This window comes from Canis aureus, chromosome 15 (assembly GCF_053574225.1).
Source record: "Canis aureus isolate CA01 chromosome 15, VMU_Caureus_v.1.0, whole genome shotgun sequence".
NCBI classification, from domain to species: domain Eukaryota; kingdom Metazoa; phylum Chordata; class Mammalia; order Carnivora; family Canidae; genus Canis; species Canis aureus.
Window position 1 is genome coordinate 12021774 of NC_135625.1, and position 22285 is coordinate 12044058.

Consider the following 22285-nt stretch of genomic DNA (forward strand, 5'->3'; position numbering starts at 1 on the left):
TCCAAACTTGACTCAACCAACACCTATGAAAAAAATGGTTATATCCCTGAATCTAGGAAACCATAGACACACCAAAATTTTGGCAATAGGTCAAATAAAGCAATTATTTATGACCATAAGAGCTAAGTTGCTAATTGATGTTGTTAATTTGAGGTAGTAGTGACTGGAATCCCTAAAACGTCCCCCAAATCTGAAGATGTAGGAGAAATTACTTGGACTCTAATCATCTCAATAAATGTCAGCATTATAATCTTCAAAAGATAACTGTTCAAACATGAAAATTTACAGTGTTCGAGGGCATACTACCAGTGTTTTGGTTTGGGTTCTAAAACGTATGGGGTTTTGTTTGAAATTAACTAGCTCAATAAAAGTAAATATAAAAAAGAAAATTAACTTCCTATAAATGCCTTCAGATACCCTTTCACGTAACGTCGAGGCGATAAAACCACCACATTTATTTTCCTTCCATTTATAATTTTTTGTGGCTGTCATTTATGCCTCCAGGCATATTTACAAATTGTGTAACAAACTGCTTCATACCGACACTGTTAGCCAGGCAGCCTGGTCCCATTTTTTAGAATGTTCCCTAAGCCTAACCCTCTGCGTACATCCTTTAACAACGACAGTGATAAAAACACATTACCACTCAAATCTTCATCACATGCACAGAGGTCACAATCAAGCATAAAATGGCAAAGCAGATATTAAAAATTTGTTTTTAGCAAATGATTATCTCTCGAGCCCATTAAATTCCACATGTATTTCTTGATTACTTTAATGATCATGATGTGATTACTAAGATACCTGCTGCCCTAGGCATTGTGCTAAGTGCTAACACTGCAGAGCACAGGCAAAGTGCTTTTCTTCTGAGCTCCTGTAGCAAAATCAACTCTGCGCAGCCGGGCCTGGGTCCCCTGCCCTTCAAGAGCTGCAGCTCTTTCCCCCGCTGTGCCCTGCTTCTCTTAGCGGGACATCCCTTCCATCCATGGCTTGGCTGCTTACCACAGCCCTCAGGAACTAAACACGCACACCCTCACTGTACGTATGCAAAACCCTTTTTTAAAGAAAAAAGTTACCCTGTTGCACATCCTCTGCTTCTCCTTCCGCCATGCCAAAGTCTTTAAGAAATTTGGATTTCTAAAACCATTGTCAGAGGAAAAGAAATGCTCATAGAAAATCAGGATTATTTTAAACCCCCATTTTAAGTACCAAAAAACTAGGGGGCATCTGGGTGGCTCAGCCGGGGTTGAGCATACAACTCTTGGTTTCTGCTCAGGTCACAATTTCAAGGTCGTGAGATGGAACCGAACCCCACATCAGGCGGGATCCGCACCCAGCAGGGCATCTGCCTGAGATCTCCGTCCTTCACCCTCTGCTCCATACCTTGAGTACAATCTCTTGTTCTAAAAATAAATAAATAAATGTTTAAAAAAAATCGACAAACGAAATATATATCTAATATATATATTTTATATATAAAAATCAATATGTATATTTCAACAAACTAAATATATATCTAATATATATATAATATATAAAAATCAAGGGATCCCTGGGTGGCGCAGCGGTTTGGCGCCTGCCTTTGGCCCAGGGCGCGATCCTGGAGACCCGGGATCAAATCCCACATCGGGCTCCCGGTGCATGGAGCCTGTTCCTCCCTCTGCCTGTGTCTCTGCCGCGCTCTCTCTCTCTCTGTGACTATCATAAATAAATAAAAAATTAAAAAAAATATATATATATAAAAATCAATATGTATATTACATATAATCAATATATATTTTATATATAAAAATATCAACAAACTAATATATTTCTATTTTATATATTATATTTTTATATATTATATATTTTATATATTATAATATATTTTATATATTATATATGTTTTATGTTTTTCTTATATATATATTTCATATATATATTTCTTCTTTCTTGTTTTATTTTTGTTTGGCTTCTTAGATTCCATATTATATAAATGAAATCCTATGGTATTCTCTTTTCTGCCTGACTTATTTCATTTACTATGATTCCCCCCTCCTCAAAGGTCCAACCATATTGGATCTCATACAAACAGCAAGATCTCATTCTTTTTTATGGCTAGCTAATATTCCCGTGTGGGTGGGTGGGCTGCAGGCACATGCGCACACATACCACAACTTCTTTATTCATCCATTGATGAACACTTAGTTTGCTTCCATATTTTGCTTAGCATAACTAATGCTGCAATGAACATAACAGTAAATGTATCTTCCCAATTAGTGTTTTTGTTTTCTTCAGATAAATACACAGAAGTGGACTTGCTAGATCATACACTAGTTCTATTTTTGATTTTTAAAAGTAACTTCCATACTGTTTTCCACAGTGGCTGTACCATTTTATATTCCCACCAAGAGTGCACAAGGGACCCTTTTTCTCCACATCCCTGTCAACATTTGTTATTTCTGGTCATTTTGATAATAGCCACTTTAATAGGTGTGAAGTCGTATTTCAGTATGGTTTTGTGCTGAGGATGAGTGGTGCTGAGCATCTTTGTATATGCCAGTGGGCCATGTGTATGTTTTCTTTGGAAAAAATATCTATTCAAATCCTCTTGCCCTTTTTAAAATCAGATTGCTTGTTGTTGTTTTTTTTTATATTGAGTTTTAGGACTTTTTTATATTTTGAATATCAACCCCTTATCTGTATGATTGAAAATATTTTCTCCCATTTAGTAGACTTCCATTTCATTTTGTTGATGTTTGCTGTTTCCTTTGCTGTGCAAAAAGCTTTTTAGTTTAACATAATCTCACTTGCTTATTTTTCCTTTCTTTCCCTTTGCTTGTGAAGTCATATACAAAAATTCATTGCCAAAAACAATGACAAGTAGCTCACCACCTATGTTTACTTCTAGGAGTTTTATGGTTTCAGGTCTTACATTCAAGTATTTAATCCATTTCGGTTAATTTTTATGTCTGGCAAATGTATGCTATAGTTTTATTCTTTGACATATGGCCATCCAGTTTTCCCAACACCATTTATTGAAAAGACTATCTTTCTCCCACTGTGTATTCTTGCCCCCTTTGTTGTAAATTAACGGACCACATACCTCTTGGGTTTATTTCTGGGTTCTCTATTCTGTTCCATTGATTTATGTGTCTGTGCCATCACCATACTGTTTGGGTTACTATAGTTTTGTGATCTAGTTTGAAAACAAGGAGCGTGAAAAAAAAGAAAAAAAAAAAAAGGATTGCAATGTGATGCTTCCAGATTCGTTCTTCCTTCTTAAGATTGCTTTGGCTGTTTGGGGTCTTTAGTGGTGCCATAGAAATTTTAGACTCGTTTTTGTTCAATTTCTGTGAAAAATGTTGGAATTTTGATAGAAATTGCATTGAATCTACACACTGTTTTGGATAACATGGATATTGCCATATAATTTTCTTTGTGATGTCCTTTAAAAGAAGACTCTCAGGGTGCCAGGGTGCCTCAGTTGGTTAAGTGGCTGCCTTTGGTTCAGGTCATGATCTCCGGGTCCTGGGATAGAGCCCCACATTGGGCTCCCTGCTCAGTGGGGAGTCTGCTTCTCCCTATGCCCCTCCCCCCGCTCATATGCGCGCACTCTCTCTCTCAAATAAATAAATAAAATCTTTAAAAATAAAAACTAAAAGAAGAATCTCAGTTACCTAGAGTCATTTGGGTCTTCTGAATGTAAGCCCACTGGTTTTCTAAGCCAGAAAATTTGGGGGCTCATTTCTGCAATGTAGATCCCAATATTTGGGTACCTGATGCAGGGAACAAGCCTCTCCCTCCTCCAGGAAAAACTCCAGATTGTGAGATACTCTCATGCTATGGGTTCCCACACCAAAGAGTGGGGTTTTTAGCAAGACCACATCTCTCCTCCTCCTATGGACACATTAGATCTACATCTAGGTGCACCTCCCATCAAATTCTAAAATCAGTACATCATGAAGTACTACATATTAAATTGAATAGAAAAATTTGGCCAATATTTGGTAAAAAAAAAAAAAATCAACATTTTTATTTCCCCAAAAAATAAAAATAAATTCCATGCATGCCTCCCCTTCACTGCACTTATCTCAATATGTAACCTTAATCACTAAAGTGCTTATCTCAATAGCATCCTTAGGATGCTAATGATTATGGAGAACAGGGCTCATGGTAGATAAGCTCCACACTGCATCCCAGCACAGGACACAGATCTCAGTAGTCAGCAGGTACTCTAGGATATTTGATAAGTTAATAAATTAAGTAGCTAAATGTTAAAATATAAATTAAGAAATCTAGGAAAATATATAAAAGGATATTTCAAAATCTTGGGATATGGAAGGATAATCTAACAAAACATAAAACCAAAAACAATACAGAAAAAAATTTAATAACATAAAAATTTAAAACACCTATAAAGTAAAACAACCCTAAATTTAAAAGATAAGCACAAAATTGAGAAAAACTGTTTGCTAATTTGTATTAGGCAAGGGATTACTATCCATAATGCATTTGGAACTGTAAATAAATTATAAAAAAAAAAAAAGACAAGCAATGAAATAGTAAAATAATGGAAGGATCTGAACACATAAGTCACAGAAAATAAATATGAATACCTAGTAATACATGAAAAGATGGTCAATTTCACTCAGTATCAAAGAAACTTACATTAGAAGATAACCTTCATTCTATACTCATAATTAAGATTCATGATTTCCAGCATTGCCAAAAATACACCACAACAAAACATGATCCACTTTTAGTGGAATTAAAAATAGAACTACCTTTAGGGGAGGCAATTAATCAAAATATTAAAATTATAAAAGTGCATGTTCTTTGATTTAGCAATTCTATTTTAGAAGTGTAATCTACATAAATCCTAACTTATATACACTCAAGAGCAAACTTTGTATTACAGCATTTTTTGTAAATAATAAAAAGGAATTAACCTGAACACCCCTAAATTAAATACATTATCGAACACAGGTACATGCAGCCTTTTAATGCAAATGCTTGTGTCTATATATGTATCTCTATGGAAAAACTTAATGAAAATAAAAATAAAATAAGCTACAGAACCATTTGCAAAGGATAACCCAATTCATGTTACAAAATTCTACAAATGTGTCTGACACAAATGGATATAATATTCTGAATGACACATAGTACTTGAAACATTTGTTTAATAAAGGAATAAGTTATTGAATAAATAGAAAACATATTGATAACAGTGACTGCCTACGGACTGAAAAGCAAAGTGGGGAAAGGCGAATCTGTAGAGATATGAAGGGGACCATCATTTCATATCATATGTTGACTTGAATTTTTTAAACAAGTATTTTTGAAGTGTTGCACTTTAAAGTAATTTAATTAAAATCTAAAGAAAGGGATCTATTAGAAAATTGTTCATGTACAAGCACTAAGTTCAGAGCAAAACCAGGCTAAAAAGAATAAGCTAACCTTTACGAAGAAAAATTACATCTACAAGTGCCACTTAGATCAAAATCTGAAATCAAATAATGTTACTGATTTGGTCAACAAAGTGACTCTGAATCAACCAATTTAATTCTAAAATTGTTTATAAATTACTTACATATATGTGACATCAAGTGAATGGATAACATAGAGGCTGAGTTTCATCTTTTTATACCTCAGGCTCCCCCTAAATCCTTTTATTTTAAAAGATTGAGTAATTTTTAATAGGCAAAAGTATAAAATTATTTTGAACTTATCTATCAATAAATACTTTACATGTAAATGGGCTAAAATGCTCCAATCAAAAGACATAGGGTGACAGAATGGATAAAAAAACAAGACCCCCCCCCAATAAAAACCCCAAGACCCATCTATATGCTACCTACAAAAGACTCATTTTAGATCTAAGACACCTGCAAATTGAAAGTGAAGGGATAGAGAAACGTGTAAATGGATATCAAAAGAAAGCCAGAGTAGCAACACTTAAATTGGGCAAAGTGGATTTTAAAACAGATTCTATGAACAGAAATCTCACAGAGGAAGACATAGACATGACCAAGAAGCACATGAGAAAATGCTCCGCATCACTTGCCATCAGGGCAATACAAATCAAAACCCCAATGAGATCCCACCTCACACCAGTGAGAATGGGGAAAATTAACAAGGCAGGAAACAACAAATGTTTTTTTTTTTTTTAAAAAAAAAAAAAAAGAAAAGCACAGTATTTAAAAATGTCCCACATCTATAAGGCTCCCACGGCTGAGCTGGCCCGTGGCGGGATGGGTCTTCCCACCTGCTCCTTCAGCCGCTGAGCCCTGAGCACAGATAGTGCCGGAGCTGATCAGCAGGCCAGATCCTCCCTCTCGGAGCTCATGCTCCAGGGGGGAAGATGGACAAAATCGGAACATCATCAGGAATGAGAAGAGCAATTGGTCCCTAGAAAGAGCGCCTGGTGCTGCCTCTAGGTCCTGAGCTCCGCAGGTGAGGCTGTGACCAACTGTGGGGCTTTGACAAATGCAGCAGCTGGGGCTCCTGGGGCCACTGAGGGGAGGAGGTGAAGACCCCAGCAGGGCCACTGCCTGGCCAGGACCACAGCCTGGGAAGGAGGCAGAAGGGGGCATGAAGCCAGCTCTGTGTCCTCCGTGGGGGGCCAAGGCTGCCCCTCCCTTCCCGAGGGGCTGGGAAAGGGTTTTGTGGATGGAAATGGCTACAGACATGGAGATGTGAGGGGGGTGGGGGTGGGCATTGACAGCCCAGATGGGGGGCATTCCAGCACATTCCAGGCTGAGGAAGAGCCCAGGTCAGGGCGACCCATTGGGTGCACCTCCGTCCACAGCTCACCCAGTGGAAACGAGGGAAGGGCCCGTAACACACGACAGGCAGGGGTTCAGGATGAGGACGACCTCACACCTTCTAGGCCAAGACCCTGACACCATCTGTAGGGTTTGCCTTGGATTCAGGAGCCTAGGATCGTGGGAAGCTATTGCCCATCCCTGCCCCAGGGAGACTGTCATCTTCTGGGCCTCCAGAATGAAGGTACTGATGCCCACGTGTGTGCACACAGGACCTCGTGGGCCTGGACACATGTACACATGAAGGAAGAATGTGTGGGTGGAGGTATGTCCTGCAGGTGACACCCGCCTCCAAGGTCATAGATATGAGGCCACAGTGGCCTGGGGACGTCTCGGGAAAGCACCCGCTAGGACACTCCCTGTCCCACAGGCAAGATGCAGACCATCCCCGACGGGCACAACGGCTTCTCCGGGGTCAAACTGGGGAAGCCTGGAGAGTCGTGTCTGAACCCAGATGTGTGTCCAGGTTGGGCCCTGGGTGCACACAGTCCTTCCCTGGGGCCTGTGGACAGGGGTACGGTTGTGTCAATGTGTGCACAGGCCATCGCATGCAGGGAGGGGGGGCATCGGCAGCACGAGCGCTGCCCCTGCAGCTTCCTCCAGGAGTGGGTCAGGGAGGGGGTCCCAGGCAGTGAGGTCACTTCCGTGTCACAGAGCCCAACAGAACTCGGAACCCCTGTAACCAGGCACCCGCATCCAGTGCAGCCCCAGCTCAGGCTCACTTGGCTGGAGACATCTGCTACTAGAGGATGTTCTCTTGCTGCCGGCCCACCTCTGGGGGCTCTGGCTCCCAGGAACCCCAGGGGTGCGGCTTGTTCCTATGCTGTAGGCAGTGGCTCCACCATAAAAAGCAACGCGTCAGGGCGGTGATCCGGAGGCGCCGTCAGGTAACACAGCGCAGGCCAGGCCAGGCCCCCGGTGCCACCATCCTGGGAGCCTCATCCCCTCCTCCTCAGTTTCAGGGAACCAGGGATGTGTGGGCAGGTCCCATCCAGGCTGGGGGACGCTGCAGGGCGGCACATTCCCCGGGGATCCCTTCAGGGTCACCCTGATGTCACGGTGGGCAGGGGGGAAACAGGGTTCCTGAGGTCCTCTACCCGCCCCGAGTCACCCCGAAGCCCTGCAACTGCATCCCTTTGCTGTCCCCGGGGGCGGTGGGTGCCGCCTGCACTGTGGGTGTCTGGGTGGAGGCAGCTGGGGGTGCGGCCCAGCCGAGGGGGCCAGACCGGGCACTGAGGCCTCCTGCCTGGCTGCCGGGCACTGTCTCCACAGAGCTCCACCCGGGACGTGGGGCGCGAGCGGGAGGAAGGGGTCGTCTGCCCCACCGCCTCCAGGAACAGGGAGGTGCCCTGCGCAGCTAATGGAGGCCAGCGCGGGCTCAGGGTGAGTGCAGGGGCTGGGCCCCCCGACACCCGGGCCCCGATGCGGCAGGAAGGACCCCGGGTCCCAGAAGCCAGCCTGCTACCCCCTGGGCCCCCCGACACTCCTGCTCCCACATGAGTCTGGATCCCCCCTCCCCACACCTGCCCCCATGGCCCTGCCCCTGCCTGGGCCAGATGCAGAGTCCCTGCGCACAGATGTGTGGGAACATCAGAATAGAGCCCTCAGGGGAGGCCTGGTCGCCCGGCGGTTAGCGCCTGCCTTCCCCCAGGCCTGATCTCCGAGGCCCGGGATCGAGCCCCGCCTGGGCTCCCTGCACGGGCTGCTTCTCCCTCCGTCTGTGTGGCTGCCTCTCTCGGTCTCTCTCTCTGTGTCTCTGGAGGTCCTTGTACTGATCCAAATATTTTGAACATTTATCCTCTGAGATTGTTTCTCTATTGCATAGTTGGTCCTGTTTGTGTAAGAGACAGGCAGGGAGCTTGAGCGGGAGAGGGAGCCCCAGCTCCTCAAGCCCACGGGGCCCCAGCGCAGGGCCTGCCGGGGCGGGATCCCAGGCCTCCCGGAGGCTCCCTGCAGGCTGCACGTCCCCTCTGTCCCACCTCAGGGTGCAGGGGCCGCGGCCGGGAAGGGGCGTCCGATCTGCCCGACCAAGCCCAGCCGGACGGAGCTGCTGGAGCACGAAGTCCGACAACTGCTGCTCGCCTTGCTGCGCCGGGACGTCATCTCAATTTTCAACTTTTTGGAGGATTATCGTACATTCGCCACCACGGACGAGGTGCTGGACCTGCTGTTCACCGAGTGAGCACCTGCCCCTCCGCAGCCCAGGGCTGGGCCACCTGCTGCTGGGGAGGCTGGGGATGGTGTGAGCTTCCCGGCCTCGGGCTGCTCCCCCGCCTGGAGCAGGGTCCCCCAGGGCCTAGCGGGGTCCTGGAGGGCAGCCCCGGGGCCTGGCCTGTGGCGGGTCGGCCAGAGGGGCTGTGCCTGTGCTCAGCAGCCGTCCTCCTCCCCGTGACCAGGCCTGTGCCTCCTCCCTGCCCCCCCCATCACCAGGGTCCTGAGCGGCCGGTTTCCCCATTGAAAGGGAGGTTTGAGAGTCCATCGGGGGTCTGTGTCCTGGGGCAACCAGACAGGGGGACCCCGGGACGCCCCGGGCCCACTTGGATATGGGCCATGGGCCTGGCCGGAGCCCTTTCATGCTCAAGCCTTCAGGAGGCCCCAGCAGGTGCGGGCGCTTCTCCGGGAGCTGTGCGTGGCCCCACGCACAGAGCTGATGGCCCCCAGGGCTCCAGCCTAGTCGGGGTCAGAGGGTGACAGCCCACATGGTGAGAGGTCGTGTCCCCAGCACGATTCATGGGATGCCCCCGCCCTCCTCTAGGTATGGGTGCATTGAGGCTGTGTATGGTGACAACGATGTGGTCCTGCAGCGCTGGAAACTGTGAGTGACTCTGGCTCCTGCAGGAGGGCCTTCCCTCTCCTGGAGGGCAGCGAAGGGGGCTGTGGGGCGGGGGGGCGGCTGCACCCTCACCCCACACATCTGCAATTCCCATGACAGGGTAAAGGTCTAAGGGCCCTTCAGGAAAAGAGCGAAGGAGAGCCATGGATGGGGTGTGGGCTTGGTGGGAGGCACTGGGACCCCTCAGGGAGACCTTCTCCTGCCCCACACCTGGGGCCCAGAGCAGAGGGGGTGGGGAGCATCGCACTCCCCAATCTGGTGGCACCTGGACCCGGGGGCACAGCAGGTGCTCAGGAGGGCCGGTGAGGGCTCCCGGACCAGGTGGCCCCCGCCCCGTGGGAGATGGAAGATTAGAGTCAGTGGAAGGACACCCCCGGGGGCCCCTCGTGAGGGAGGCAGCCCAGAGCCACAGGAGGGAAGGTGGCGGTCCTGGGCGGCTCCTGGCAAGGCCTGGCAGGACACAGAGCCCGAGCCCTCCTGCCTTGGAGCTTCCCAGAGCGACAGTGTGTGCAGTGAGGGCAATGACAGGCCAGACGCCCCCCGTCCCCGGACACCTGCCAGTGTACTCAAGGGGCAGGTGGGCAGGGACCAGGCTGAGGAGGGAGCCCCGCTTCCCCAGGAGAGATGCTGATGGTCACACCGCTGGGGGTGGGCTCCCTGCACAGAGGCTGCATCCCAGCCCCTCCTCGGGGAGCAGGCCTGTGGCAGGCAGGACCTCCAGGTAGTCAGGGGATGAGGAGCAGGACTGGCCTCCGACACCCTGCGCGGGAGGCCGGGGCCCCGGGTCCTGCAGGGCTTCCCCAGGACACCTGCATGTGACAGAGCCCTGTCTTCTGACGCCTGTGCCCGCCTGCCCCTCCCCAGGGCCATCTCCTGCATGATGGAAATATGGCTGGATTATTATCGGGACGACTTTTATCAGCTCCCAAAATTTCCCTCCCTTATGAAATTTCTGGAATTCATAAGACAGCACATGCCAGGCTCAGACGTGGAACTCCGGGCCCGGCGTTACCTCCAGCAATTCAGACGTCTCCATGCAGCGGAGCCAGAGGCTGGGGGTGAGGAGGCCTGGGGGTGGCCGAGCTGGGGACAGGGTGGGCCCCGCAGATCCAGCCTCCATGCAGCTGGGTCGGGAGCAGGGGGTGGGCTCACACCCCACCCCACGGGCTGCAGGCTGGGGACACCTCCCAGGACTCTTGCCCTCACACACGTGGAGCGGTGGGAAGAGTGGCCTTGACTTGGGAGGGACGTGGACAGTCCGTCCTGATAGTGATACTTTGTCTTCTTGGAGCTACAGCTTCGGCCCGAGGAAAACACCTTGAAGCAGCTCAGGAGCGTGCCCCTGCTCTGACCGTGGGGCCTGCTGCCCCGTCGGGGCCTGAGGGGATCGAGGCCGTCCTGGCTGCTGAGGGTGAGGGCTTGGCCCGCACTGAGGTGCCCACTGGGGAGGCGAAGCCCCTAGAGATAGTGGTCACTGCTCTAGTTCACTGCTCTGCACTGGAGGAGCCCCCTGAATCCCTGGGAGCCCTGGAGGAGGAGCAGGCGCCACCCCCTGCTCTCGAGGTCGTGGATGTGCCCGAGCCGCCTCCTAACTTGATGGAGCAACTAGACTTGGGGCCAGAGCAACCCTGTGAACTACCTCGGGAGCCTGCCCCAGCTTCTGCCGAGGGGCTCGTGGTCGCTGCAGCCCAATGGAGCCTTTCCCTCCCCGTCATTGCGCTGTTCCTATATTTTATGATTTTCATAAACCTTCTGTAAGGGCTTATGTATTTTATTTTTAATAAAGGATAAGTTAACTTGGTACAAAATTTACTCTGATGCTTTTAAATTACACATCGTGGTACTTTAGGTCCATTCACAGTGTCGCAGGCCCGGAGCCCAGGGTGCCGGGGGACACAGCCCAGGATCTGGTGCTCCCCCGGGACAGGCAGAGTCCGGGAAGACACAGGACAGCCAGGACGCTCCTGCCGCCGGGCAGCCCCCAAATGTGCAGATCGGTGGCCCCACTCCCAGAGCATCCAGGCCCCTGTCGACTGGGAGTTATGGTAGTTACTGCAGGAGCTGACTCCAGGGCTGCACAGCTGGCCGCGGCCACTGTGGTCTCTCTTGGTGTTACCCTGTACCTGGGAGCAGGGGCCTCACAGGATAAACCACTCCCACTGAGCCGTACACCTGGCAGGGGGCTGGCAGCTCCCACAGCTGCACACACCTGAGAATCAGCACAGCAGGCCCCTCCCCCAGAAGACCACCTAGAAGGTCGGGGGAAAAGCAAGTTATTGACCAAGCAGCACTGGAAAGTTCCAGGGGAAGTGGAGGGATTTACAGTATATAGAATCAGAGGATATTCCCCTTGCTTTTTCTGTTTGTTTCTGTTGTTTCCCCACCTCTTTTTTATTCTTTTTTTCTTCTTTTCTTTTCTTTTTTTCTCATTTTTCCAGTACAACTTGTTTTTGGCCACTATGTACTGACTAGAAGGAAAAACTCACCCCTAAAGAAAGAATCAGAAACAGTCCTCTCTCCCACAGAGTTACGAAATTTGGATTACAATTCAATGTCAGAAAGCCAATTCAGAAGCACAGTTATAAAGCTACTGGTGGCTCTAGAGAAAAGCATAAAGGATTCAAGAGACTTCATGACTGCAGATTTAGATCTAATCAGGCCGAAATTAAAAATCAATTAAATGAGATGCAATCCAAACTGGAGGTCCTAATGACGAGGGTTAACGAGGTAGAAGAACAAGTGACTGACATAGAAGACAAGTGGATGGCAAGGATGGAAACTGAGGAAAAAAGAGAAAGACAAAAGACCATGAGGATAGGTTAATGGAAATAAATGACAGCCTCAGAAGGAAAAATCTACATTTAATTGGGGTTCCCGAGGGTGCCCAAAGGGACAGAGGTCCAGAAACTGTATTTGAACAAATCATAGCTGAGAACTTCCCTAACTTGGGAAGGGAAACAGGCATTCAGATCCAGGAGATAGAGAGATCCCCCCCTAAAATCCATAAAAACCGCTCAATACCTCGATATTTAATAGTGAAGCTTGCAAATTCCAAAGATAAGGAGAAGATCCTTAAAGCAGCAAGAGACAAGAAATCACTAACTTTTATGGGGAGAAGCATTAGGACAACAGCAGACCTCTCCACAGAGACCTGGCAGGCCAGAAAGGGCCAGCAGGATATAGTCGAGGTCCTAAATGAGAAGAACCTGCAGCCCAGAATACTTTATCCAGCAAGGCTCTCATTCAGAATAGGAGAGATAAAGAGCTTCCAAGACAGGCAGGAACTGAAAGAATATGTGATCACCGAGCCAGTCTTACCAGAAATATTAAGGGGGACCCTGTAAAAGAAAGAGGAAGTCCAAGGAAACAATCCACAAAAACATTGACCAAATAGGTATCATGATGACACTAAATTCTTATCTTTCAATAGTTACTCTGAATGTGAATGGGCTTAATGACCCCATCAGAAGGTGCAGGGTTTCAGACTGGATAAAAAAGCAAGACCCATCTATTTACTGTCTCCAAGAGACTCATTTTAGACATAAGGACACCTACAGCCTGAAAATAAAAGGTTGGAGAACCATGTACCATTCAAATGGTCCTCAAAAGAAAACAGGGGTAGCCATCCTTATATCAGAGAAATTAAAGTTTGTCCCAAAGACTGTAGTAAGAGATGAAGAGGGACACTATATGATACTTAAAGGATCTATCCAACTAGAGGACCTAACAATCATGAACATTTATGCCCCGAATGCGGGAGCCGCCAACTATATCAATCAATTAATAACCCAAGTTAAGACATACATAGATAATAATATACTTACACTTGGTGACTGGAAATATAGTGCTTTCTACAATCGACAGGTCTTCTAAGAACAACATATCCAAAGAAATAAGAGCTTTAAATGCTACACTGGACCAGATGGATTTCACAGATATCTACAGAACTTTACATCCAAACACAACTGAATACACATTCTTCTCAAGTGCACATGGAGCTTTCTCTAGAATAGACCACATACTGGGTCAGAAATCAGGTCTTAACTGATACCAAAAGATCGATTTTAAAAACTTATTATGGGCAGCTATATACCAATAAATTAGGCCATCTAGAAGAAATTGACACATTTCTGGAAAACCACAAACTACCAAAACTAGAACAGAAAGAATTAAAAAACCTGAACAGGCCGATAACCAGGGAGGAAATTGAAGCAGTCATCAAAAACCTCCCAAGACACAGAAGTCCAGGGCTAGATGGTTTCCCAGGGGAATTTTATCAAATGTTTATAGAAGAAACCATACCTATTCTACTAAAGCTGTTCCAAAAGATAGATATGGAGAACTTCCAAACTTGTTCTATGAGGCCAGCATCACCTTAATTCCACAACAAGACAAAGACTCCACCAAAAAGGAGAATTACAGACCAATATCCCTGATGAACATGGATGCAAACATTCTCAACAAGATAATGGCCAATAGGATCCCACAATACTTTAAGAGGATTATTCACCATGACCAAGTGGGATTTATCCCCGGGATGCAAGGCTGGTTCAACACTCGGAAAACAATCAATGTGATTCATCATATCAGGAAGAGAAAAAAACAAGAACCATATGATCCTCTCAATAGATGCAGAGATAGCATTTGACAAAATACAGGATCCATGCCTGATCAAAACTCTTGAGAGTGTAGGGATAGAGGGAACATTCCTCAGCATCTTAAAAGCCATCTACGAAAAGCCCACAGCAAATATCATTCTCAGTGGGGAAACACTGGGAGCCTTTTCCCTAAGATCAGGAACGAGACAGGGATGTCCACTCTCACCACTGCTATTCAATATAGCACTAGAAGTCCTAGCCTCAGCAATCAGGCAACAAAAAGAAATAAAAGGCATTCAAATTGGCAAAGAAGAAGTCAAACTCTCCCTCTTCGCAGATGACATGATACTCTACATAGAAAACCCAAAAGCCTCCACCCCAAGATTGCTAGAACTCATACAGCAATTTGGCAGTGTGGCAGGATACAAAATCAATGCCCAGAAGTCAGTCACATTTCTATACACTAACAATGAGAGTGAAGAAAGAGAAATTAAGGAGTCAATCCCATTTACAATTGCACCCAAAAGCATAAGATACCTAGGAATAAACCTCACCAAAGAGGTAAAGGATCTATACCCTAAAAACTACAGAACACTTTTGAAAGAAATTGAGGAAGACACAAAGAGATGGAAAAATATTCCATGCTCATGAATTGGAAGAATTAATATTGTGAAAATGCCAATGCTACCCAGGGCAATTTACACGTTCAATGCAATCCCTATCAAAATACCATGGACTTTCTTCAGAGAGTTGGAACAAATCATCTTAAGATTTGTGTGGAATCAAAAAAGACCCAAAATAGCCAGGGGAATTTTGAAAAAGAAAACCATATCTGGGGGCATCACAATGCCAGATTTCAGGTTTTACTACAAAGCTGTCATCATCAAGACAGTGTGGTCCTGGCACAAAAACAGACACATAAATCCATGGAACAGAAGAGAGAATCCAGAAGTGGACCCTCAACTTTATGGTCAAATAACATTCAAGAAAACAGGAAAGACTACCCACTGGAAAAAAGACAGTCTCTTCAATAAATGGTGCTTGGAAAATTGGACATCCACATGCAGAATGAAACTAGACCATTCTCTTACACCAGACACAAAGATAAACTCAAAATGGATGAAAGATCTAAATGTGAGACAAGATTCCATCAAAATCTAAGAGGAGAACACAGGCAACACCCTTTTTGAACTCAGCCACAGTAACTTCTTGCAAGATACATCCATGAAGGCAAGAGAAACAAAAGCAAAAATGAACTCTTGGGACTTCATGAAGATAAGAAGCTTCTGCACAGCAAAAGAAACAGTCAACAAAACTCAAAGACAACTGACAGAATGGGAGAATATATTTGCAAATGACGTATCAGATAAAGGGCTAGCATCCAAGATCTGTAAAGAACTTATTAAACTCAACAGCAAAGAAACAAACAATCCAATCCTGAAATGGGCAAAAGACATGAAGAGAAATCTCACAGAGGAAGACATAGACATGGCCAAGAAGCACATGAGAAAATGCTCCGCATCACTGGCCATTAGGGAAATACAAATCAAAACCACAATGAGATCCCACCTCACCCCAGTGAGAATGGGGAAAATTGACAAGGCAGGAAACCACAAATGTAGGAGAGGATGTGGAGAAAGGGGAACCCTTCTGCACTGTTGGTGGGAATCTGACCTGGTGCGGCCACTCTGGAAAACTGTGTGGAGGTTCCTCAAAGAGTTAAAAATAGATCTGCCCTCTGACCCAGCAATTGCACTGTTAGGGATTTACCCCAAAGATACAGATGCAGTGAAACGCCGGGACCCCTGCACCCCAATGTTTATAGCAGCAATGTCCACTATAGCCACACTGTGGAAGGAGCCTCAGTGTCCATCGACAGATGATGGATAAAGAAGCTGTGGTTTCTGTATACAATGGAACGTTCCTCAGCCATTAGAAATGACAAACACCCACCATTTGCTTCGACTGGAGGGTATTGTTGCTGAGTGAAATAAGTCAATTGGAGAAGGACAAACATTATATGGTCTCATTCATTTGGGGAATATAAAAAATAGTGAAAGGGAATAAAGGGGAAAGGAGAAAAAATGAGTGGGAAATATCAGAAAGGGAGACAGAACATGAGAGACTCCTAACTCTTGGAAACGAACAAGGGGTGGTGGAAAGGGAGGTGGGCAGGGGTGGGGGTGACTGGGTGATGGGCACTGAGGGAGGCACTTGATGGGATGAACACTGGGTGTTATGCTATATGTTGGCAAATTAAACTCCAATAAAAAAATGAAAATATCTTCTTCCTAATAAAGAATGATTTTAATTTAATATTAAAAAATAGATTATAAAAAGAGATAAAGAGGGACCCTATGTAGTAATAAAGGTGACAATCCAACTAGAGGATATAACAATTATGAATATTTATGCACCCCAAATGACAGCATCCAAATACATAAAACTGTTAGTAACAACCATAATGGAACTAATTGATGATATTACAATAAAAGCATGGGACTTTAACATTCCACTTAAATCGATGGACAGATCATCCAGACAATCAACATGGAAATAGTGGCTTTGAATGACACAGTGGACCAGAAGGATTCAACAGACAATTCAGAATAGTCAATCCTAAAACAGCAGAATACACATTCTTTTCTAGTGCACATGGAACATTTTCCAGAAGAGATCACATATTAGGTCACAAAATAAGTCTTAACAAGAAGAATTAGAAAATTGGAATAGACCAATCACCAGCAATGAAATTGAATCAGTAACCAAAATAAAACCCAAAAACAAAAGTCCAGGACCAGATAGCTTCACAGGTGAATTTACAGAGAAGTTAATACCTATTCTTCTCAAACTATTCCAAAAAATACAAGAAAGAAAACTTCCAAATTCATTCTATGAGGCCAGATATCATCCTGACACCAAAACCCAGATAAAAACACCAAAAATATACACACAAAAAAGAACTACACACCAATATCTCTCATGAATATAGATGCAAAAATCTTTAGCAACCCGGATCCAATAATGTATTAAAAAAATCATACACCATGACCAAGTGGAATTTACTCCCAGGATGCAAGGGTGGTTTAACATTCACAAAACAATCAATGTGATATGTCACATCAATAAGAGAAAGGATAAAAAACATATGATCATTTCAAAAGAAACAGAAAAAGCATTCAACAAGTACAGCATTCATTCATGATAAAAAGCCTGTGCAAAGTAGGTCTACAGGGGAATATATCAACATAACAAAGGCCTTATTGTGAAAAACCTACAGCCAACCTCATATTCAATGATGAGAAACCTAGAGCTTTTCCCCTAAGGTCAGGAACAAGACAAGGATGTCCACTCTCCCACGTTTATTCAATATAGTACTGGAAGTCCTGGCAACAGCAATTAGACAACACAAAGAAATAAAAGGTATCCACGTTGATAAGGAAGAAGTAAAACTCAAATTATGTTCAGATGACATGATACCATATATAGAGTACCCTAAAGACTCCACCAAAAAACTACTAGAACTGATAATTTAGTAAAGTCCCAGGATACAGAATCATTGTACAGAAATCTGTTGCATTTCTATACACTAATAATGAAGCAGCAGAAAGTGAAATTAGGAAAGCAATACTATTTGTAACTGTACAAAAAATAATAAAATATCTAGGAATAAACATAACCAAAGAGGTAAAACTATAAAACACTGACTTTGGACACAAAGAAATGGAAAGACATTCCATGTTCATGAGTTAGAAGAACAAATATTGTTTAAATGTCTATACTACCCAAAGCAATCTACAGGTTTAATAAAATCCTTGTCAAAATACCAATAGCATTTTTCGCAGAACTAGGACAAACAATTCTAAAGTTTGTATGAAACTGCAAAAGATCTCAAACAGCCAAAGCAATCTTGAAAAAGAGAAACAAAACTCGAGGCATCACAGTTCCAGATTTCAAGTTATACTACAAGAGAGCAATAATTAAAACAGTATGGTACTGGCACAAAAATAGACACATAGATCAATGGAATAGAACAGAAAACCCAGAGATAAACCTATAATTATAGGTTTGTCCATTAATTTGTCCATTAATCTTGCAAAGGACAAATGAACATACAATGGGAAATATAGATATATATATTTTTATAAATATATTTTATTTATATATATTTTATTTTTATTAAATATATAAATATTATATAAATATATAATGGAATATTACTAAGCCATAAAAAGAACAAAATCTTGATATTTGCAATAACATGGATGGAACTAGAGAGTATAACCCTAAGTGAAATAAATCAAGCCCGAGAAAGACAAATGCCAAATGACTTCACTCATCTGTGGAATTTAAGAAACAAAACAGTAAAGAAAAAAAGAGACAGAGAGAAAGAAAGAAATAAAGAGATCTACCAAAAAACAGACTCTTAACTATAGGAAACACTCATGGTTACCAGAGGAAAGTGGGAGATGGGGAAAATAAGGGTTGGAATCAGAGTACACTTATAGGATTAAAAAAAAAAAACTAAAATAGAAAAAAATACTTTGAAAATGCTTGCACTTAAAAATGTCAACCTTGTTTACAATTGTCAATTGACAGTATGTGCATAGAAGTCTATATTGCATATGTTACGCCTTAAAGATTGGGGTTAGAATTCAGAGCGTTCTGAGGAAGACCTAATGTTCTTCCAGCAAATACAATTAATGTCATTCAGCTGCTGCAGTGTCAGAAGAATAACAAAGAATCCTGAAAAAAAAGACCAGATAAGCTCACGTAGTCATCTTCATGTCTACAATTTCATTTCTGGAGTATTTAAAATCGTGAACTGTTCCATAATCTGTATTCATTCTGATGGAAAACCTGTTATCCAGATTAAGAGACATTTGTCTCTTTCAAATCAGCATAGCTACATTTAATAGAATTATGCTTTGCCAGCTGATTTACATTTCCTGCCACACATTTTAAAAACACAAATAAAAAGCCACTAAATATGTCTTCCCCAATTAAAGAGAGGCCACTCTTCACCAATTTATATAGCAATTAAGTAGTTCACTAATGTTAAAGCTATTTCAATTAGCAACATAATATACTCATTATATGTGCCCATTAACTGTAATATAAGTCTACCAGATGGAAAAAGTCAGAATAAAATGGAGTTGGAAGCTAAAACTCATTTTGCAAAAAACTACAAATGAATGGATACATATCTTGGCCCAGAACTCAGAGTAACATGGTTTTAAACAAAAGCAACAGGAAAAAGGATCTAGTCTTTGTAGCAGGATCTGTTACATGTTTTTATTCTACAGTTGTCTGCTTCAGTCCACATAGACAGAAAAACACTTAGTTTGGTGGCCATAGTTCTCCCATAAACATAAATGGAACTGTAGGGTCCCATTCTAGGCCACATACATGGTTTCTGGGTAAATGTGCACATGCCATAAAGATCCCATGCCAGTTAAGGTCGGAACACAGCAACATGATGACCAAACAAGGTCAGATCAATGATGATTCACTGGTCCATTTACGATCTTCTAATAAAATACAATTTGTCTGATTGTGATCAGTTTGATCAGTGAAATTGAAAATGCCTGTTGGACCAGCAGTTAGGAAACACATAAGAGGTTTTAGAACCAGAGGAATCATGGAAACACCATACATTGCCTCTGAAATGTTATGTTGACCTGTGTAAATATGATTCAAATATGCTTCAGAGCATAATCACAATAACATGAAATGAAAATTACTTTGCACAACCTAACAGAAAACATTCACCTATAGGCTTGGGGAAACATATATTGTAATTTTGTGAGGACAACTACTGCTCTCTTGGTTTTTCGAACATTTTATTAAGGCAGGAATAAAGGGTAATAGATTTTAATAATAAAAATAATGGCATTTTCACATTAGCAATAAAAGTGTTCATAGAAGTTATTATATTCTAAAATCTCTGTTGCTTATAATAATTTGTTGATATTTTAAAATAGCTACTCAGCTACAAAATAATCATGAAAATGAACAGGCATGCCTATAACATATTTTTGGTATCTGCTCTTGACTATATCGATATAATTAGGGTTACTGGAATGGACACTAAAAAGCCATACTTAATTCTGGTTAGTTTTCTATCTCATTGCATGATGTTGGGAGTAATTACCTAGTGTCACTGACATACAAGAGTTTCACACACATTGAAGAATAATGGTTTGTAGTAAGTGATCTCCAAGACCCTTCAAAAATTCAAGAGAGGGGATTCTGATGTAAATTGCCCATTTAAAAAAAAATATGAATGCTCAAATAGTGGTTTCTAATTACAGCAATCTAACAATGTTGGTTTCTAAATGATGAATATCCTTTTAGTAATATTTTCTCACAGGAAAAGAATGTTAAATGTGTATAAATTGCTATTAATTAACATGTTAGGGATAATACTAATGATGTATCATTTGCACTAAAGCTTCATCTCTTAAAAACTTTCTGTATTGCTTATTTTTACATCAGTCCACTTCAGAGACTTATTTTCATTTTAATAATAAATAGCAGAAAATAACAGATTTAAAATTATGTACAAATGTCTTCTTCAGAATATCTGGTAATAAAGTGCCAAAAAACAAGCTACAAGCTGTTTGTGGCCTAAGATATGCAAAGAATTAATTTTTGTGCTGGCATATACTGTAATTAGAAATGGCTCTGTGCATCATGATTAAACCAGTAACTATGGTAACGAAAGCAGAAAAGCACAGTGCAAAAGGAGAGAGCCCAAATAAGCCAATGATAACGCTGTTTTTCATCTGTTTATTTTTAAAGTCTTTGTAATAAGGAGAACTCTCTATAAAATGCATATTAATTTTATTCCAATTCCTATCATTCATTGACAATAGATTTAAACGTATCATTCCTTAACTATACACACAGACACACACACGTGGACACACACAGTATCACTGAGAACAGACTCAGATTATTTCCACGTTTAGAAAGCAACATACAATTCTTTTAAAATATTATCAGGGGGACCCCATTACCATCCATGTGCATCGCCCTTGTTTTTGCAGGACTGCACGGAAACAATGACAGAGCAGAAAATTCAAGTAAGAAATGCACAGTTTTTGGAGTCGGCCTTTTTGACACAAATTGATAGCAAAACCACCTGTTTGTTAGTTGGATAAGGCAACAAGTTGCCGTGACTAGGCCATGAACATGAGTAGAAAGGACAACCACCACCAACACATTTCCTAATGACCGCGTATAAGCTTCCGCCATGTGCAATCTGTTAGGGGACACAGATACAGATGCCTCAGTTTCCAAGACCTGGAATCTTGGAGCTCCATGTACATTTTTTTGGTCTCAAAACCGTGACAGAACATGAGGAATATTTAGAACGGTTTTAAAGAACATCAATCAAAACTGTTGAAAAGTATAAAAAGTAAGCCATTTGAGAAGAGGTAGTTTTTAAAAAATCATGCATGGAGGCTAGAAATGACTCTGAGGAAGCCAAGTATGTGAGTGTGAACAGCAGCTATCTGTTTGTGGAAGACTGAACAAGATGGAATAAGGCCAATTTGAGGAAAACTAATTTATGAAACAACTTCTCATTGTATAGATGTAAGAAACGGAATATATCACTGCACAAGCTGTAGAATCAAATTGAATTTGATTTAAAAAGACATAAAACATCACATTTTTGTTTAGCACAAGAGCTCACTAAACATTCTCCCCAAATGTTTAAAATTTATGATTCTTTAATAGAGCATCTATATAAAAAATTGAAAATCTTTTACCAACCTTATTTCAACGTGAAATAAACTAGGAGGTTAAATGATGATTTCCAAGATGGAAAAATGAGTAAGACAGGGCAACAAAGACCACAAAAAGATTCAGCAAACCTATTTAAACAACTAACACTAATTCGTTGATGTTATTAATAACATTTTCCATTGATTGATTTGTTGTGTCAACCAGTATGAAGCCATGAGCAAGCACCTTGTTGGGTTCTGGGATCCAAGTGTGAATAAGAGGGACAGATCTCTCTTCCCTTGTAGTTTCCA

At 43.0% G+C, this 22285-nt stretch overlaps 2 protein-coding genes across 2 annotated transcripts in view; one reads left to right on the forward strand and one right to left on the reverse strand.

Annotated features, from left to right (window-relative positions):
* The window catches only part of LOC144285095 (ral guanine nucleotide dissociation stimulator-like), an 83319-nt gene extending 71875 nt beyond the window's left edge, over positions 1-11444 (forward strand). The window contains exons 2-6 of the mRNA XM_077850364.1: positions 7180-7265; positions 8082-8192; positions 8794-8987; positions 9565-9624; positions 10507-11444. Of these exons, the coding sequence (XP_077706490.1) occupies positions 7180-7265; positions 8082-8192; positions 8794-8987; positions 9565-9624; positions 10507-10879 (824 nt within the window). The 3' untranslated portion in view covers positions 10880-11444. The remainder of the gene's footprint in view (positions 1-7179; positions 7266-8081; positions 8193-8793; positions 8988-9564; positions 9625-10506) is intronic.
* Positions 1-22285, reverse strand: part of GPM6A (glycoprotein M6A) — a 331217-nt gene that overhangs the window by 255610 nt on the left and 53322 nt on the right. The window lies entirely within an intron of this gene.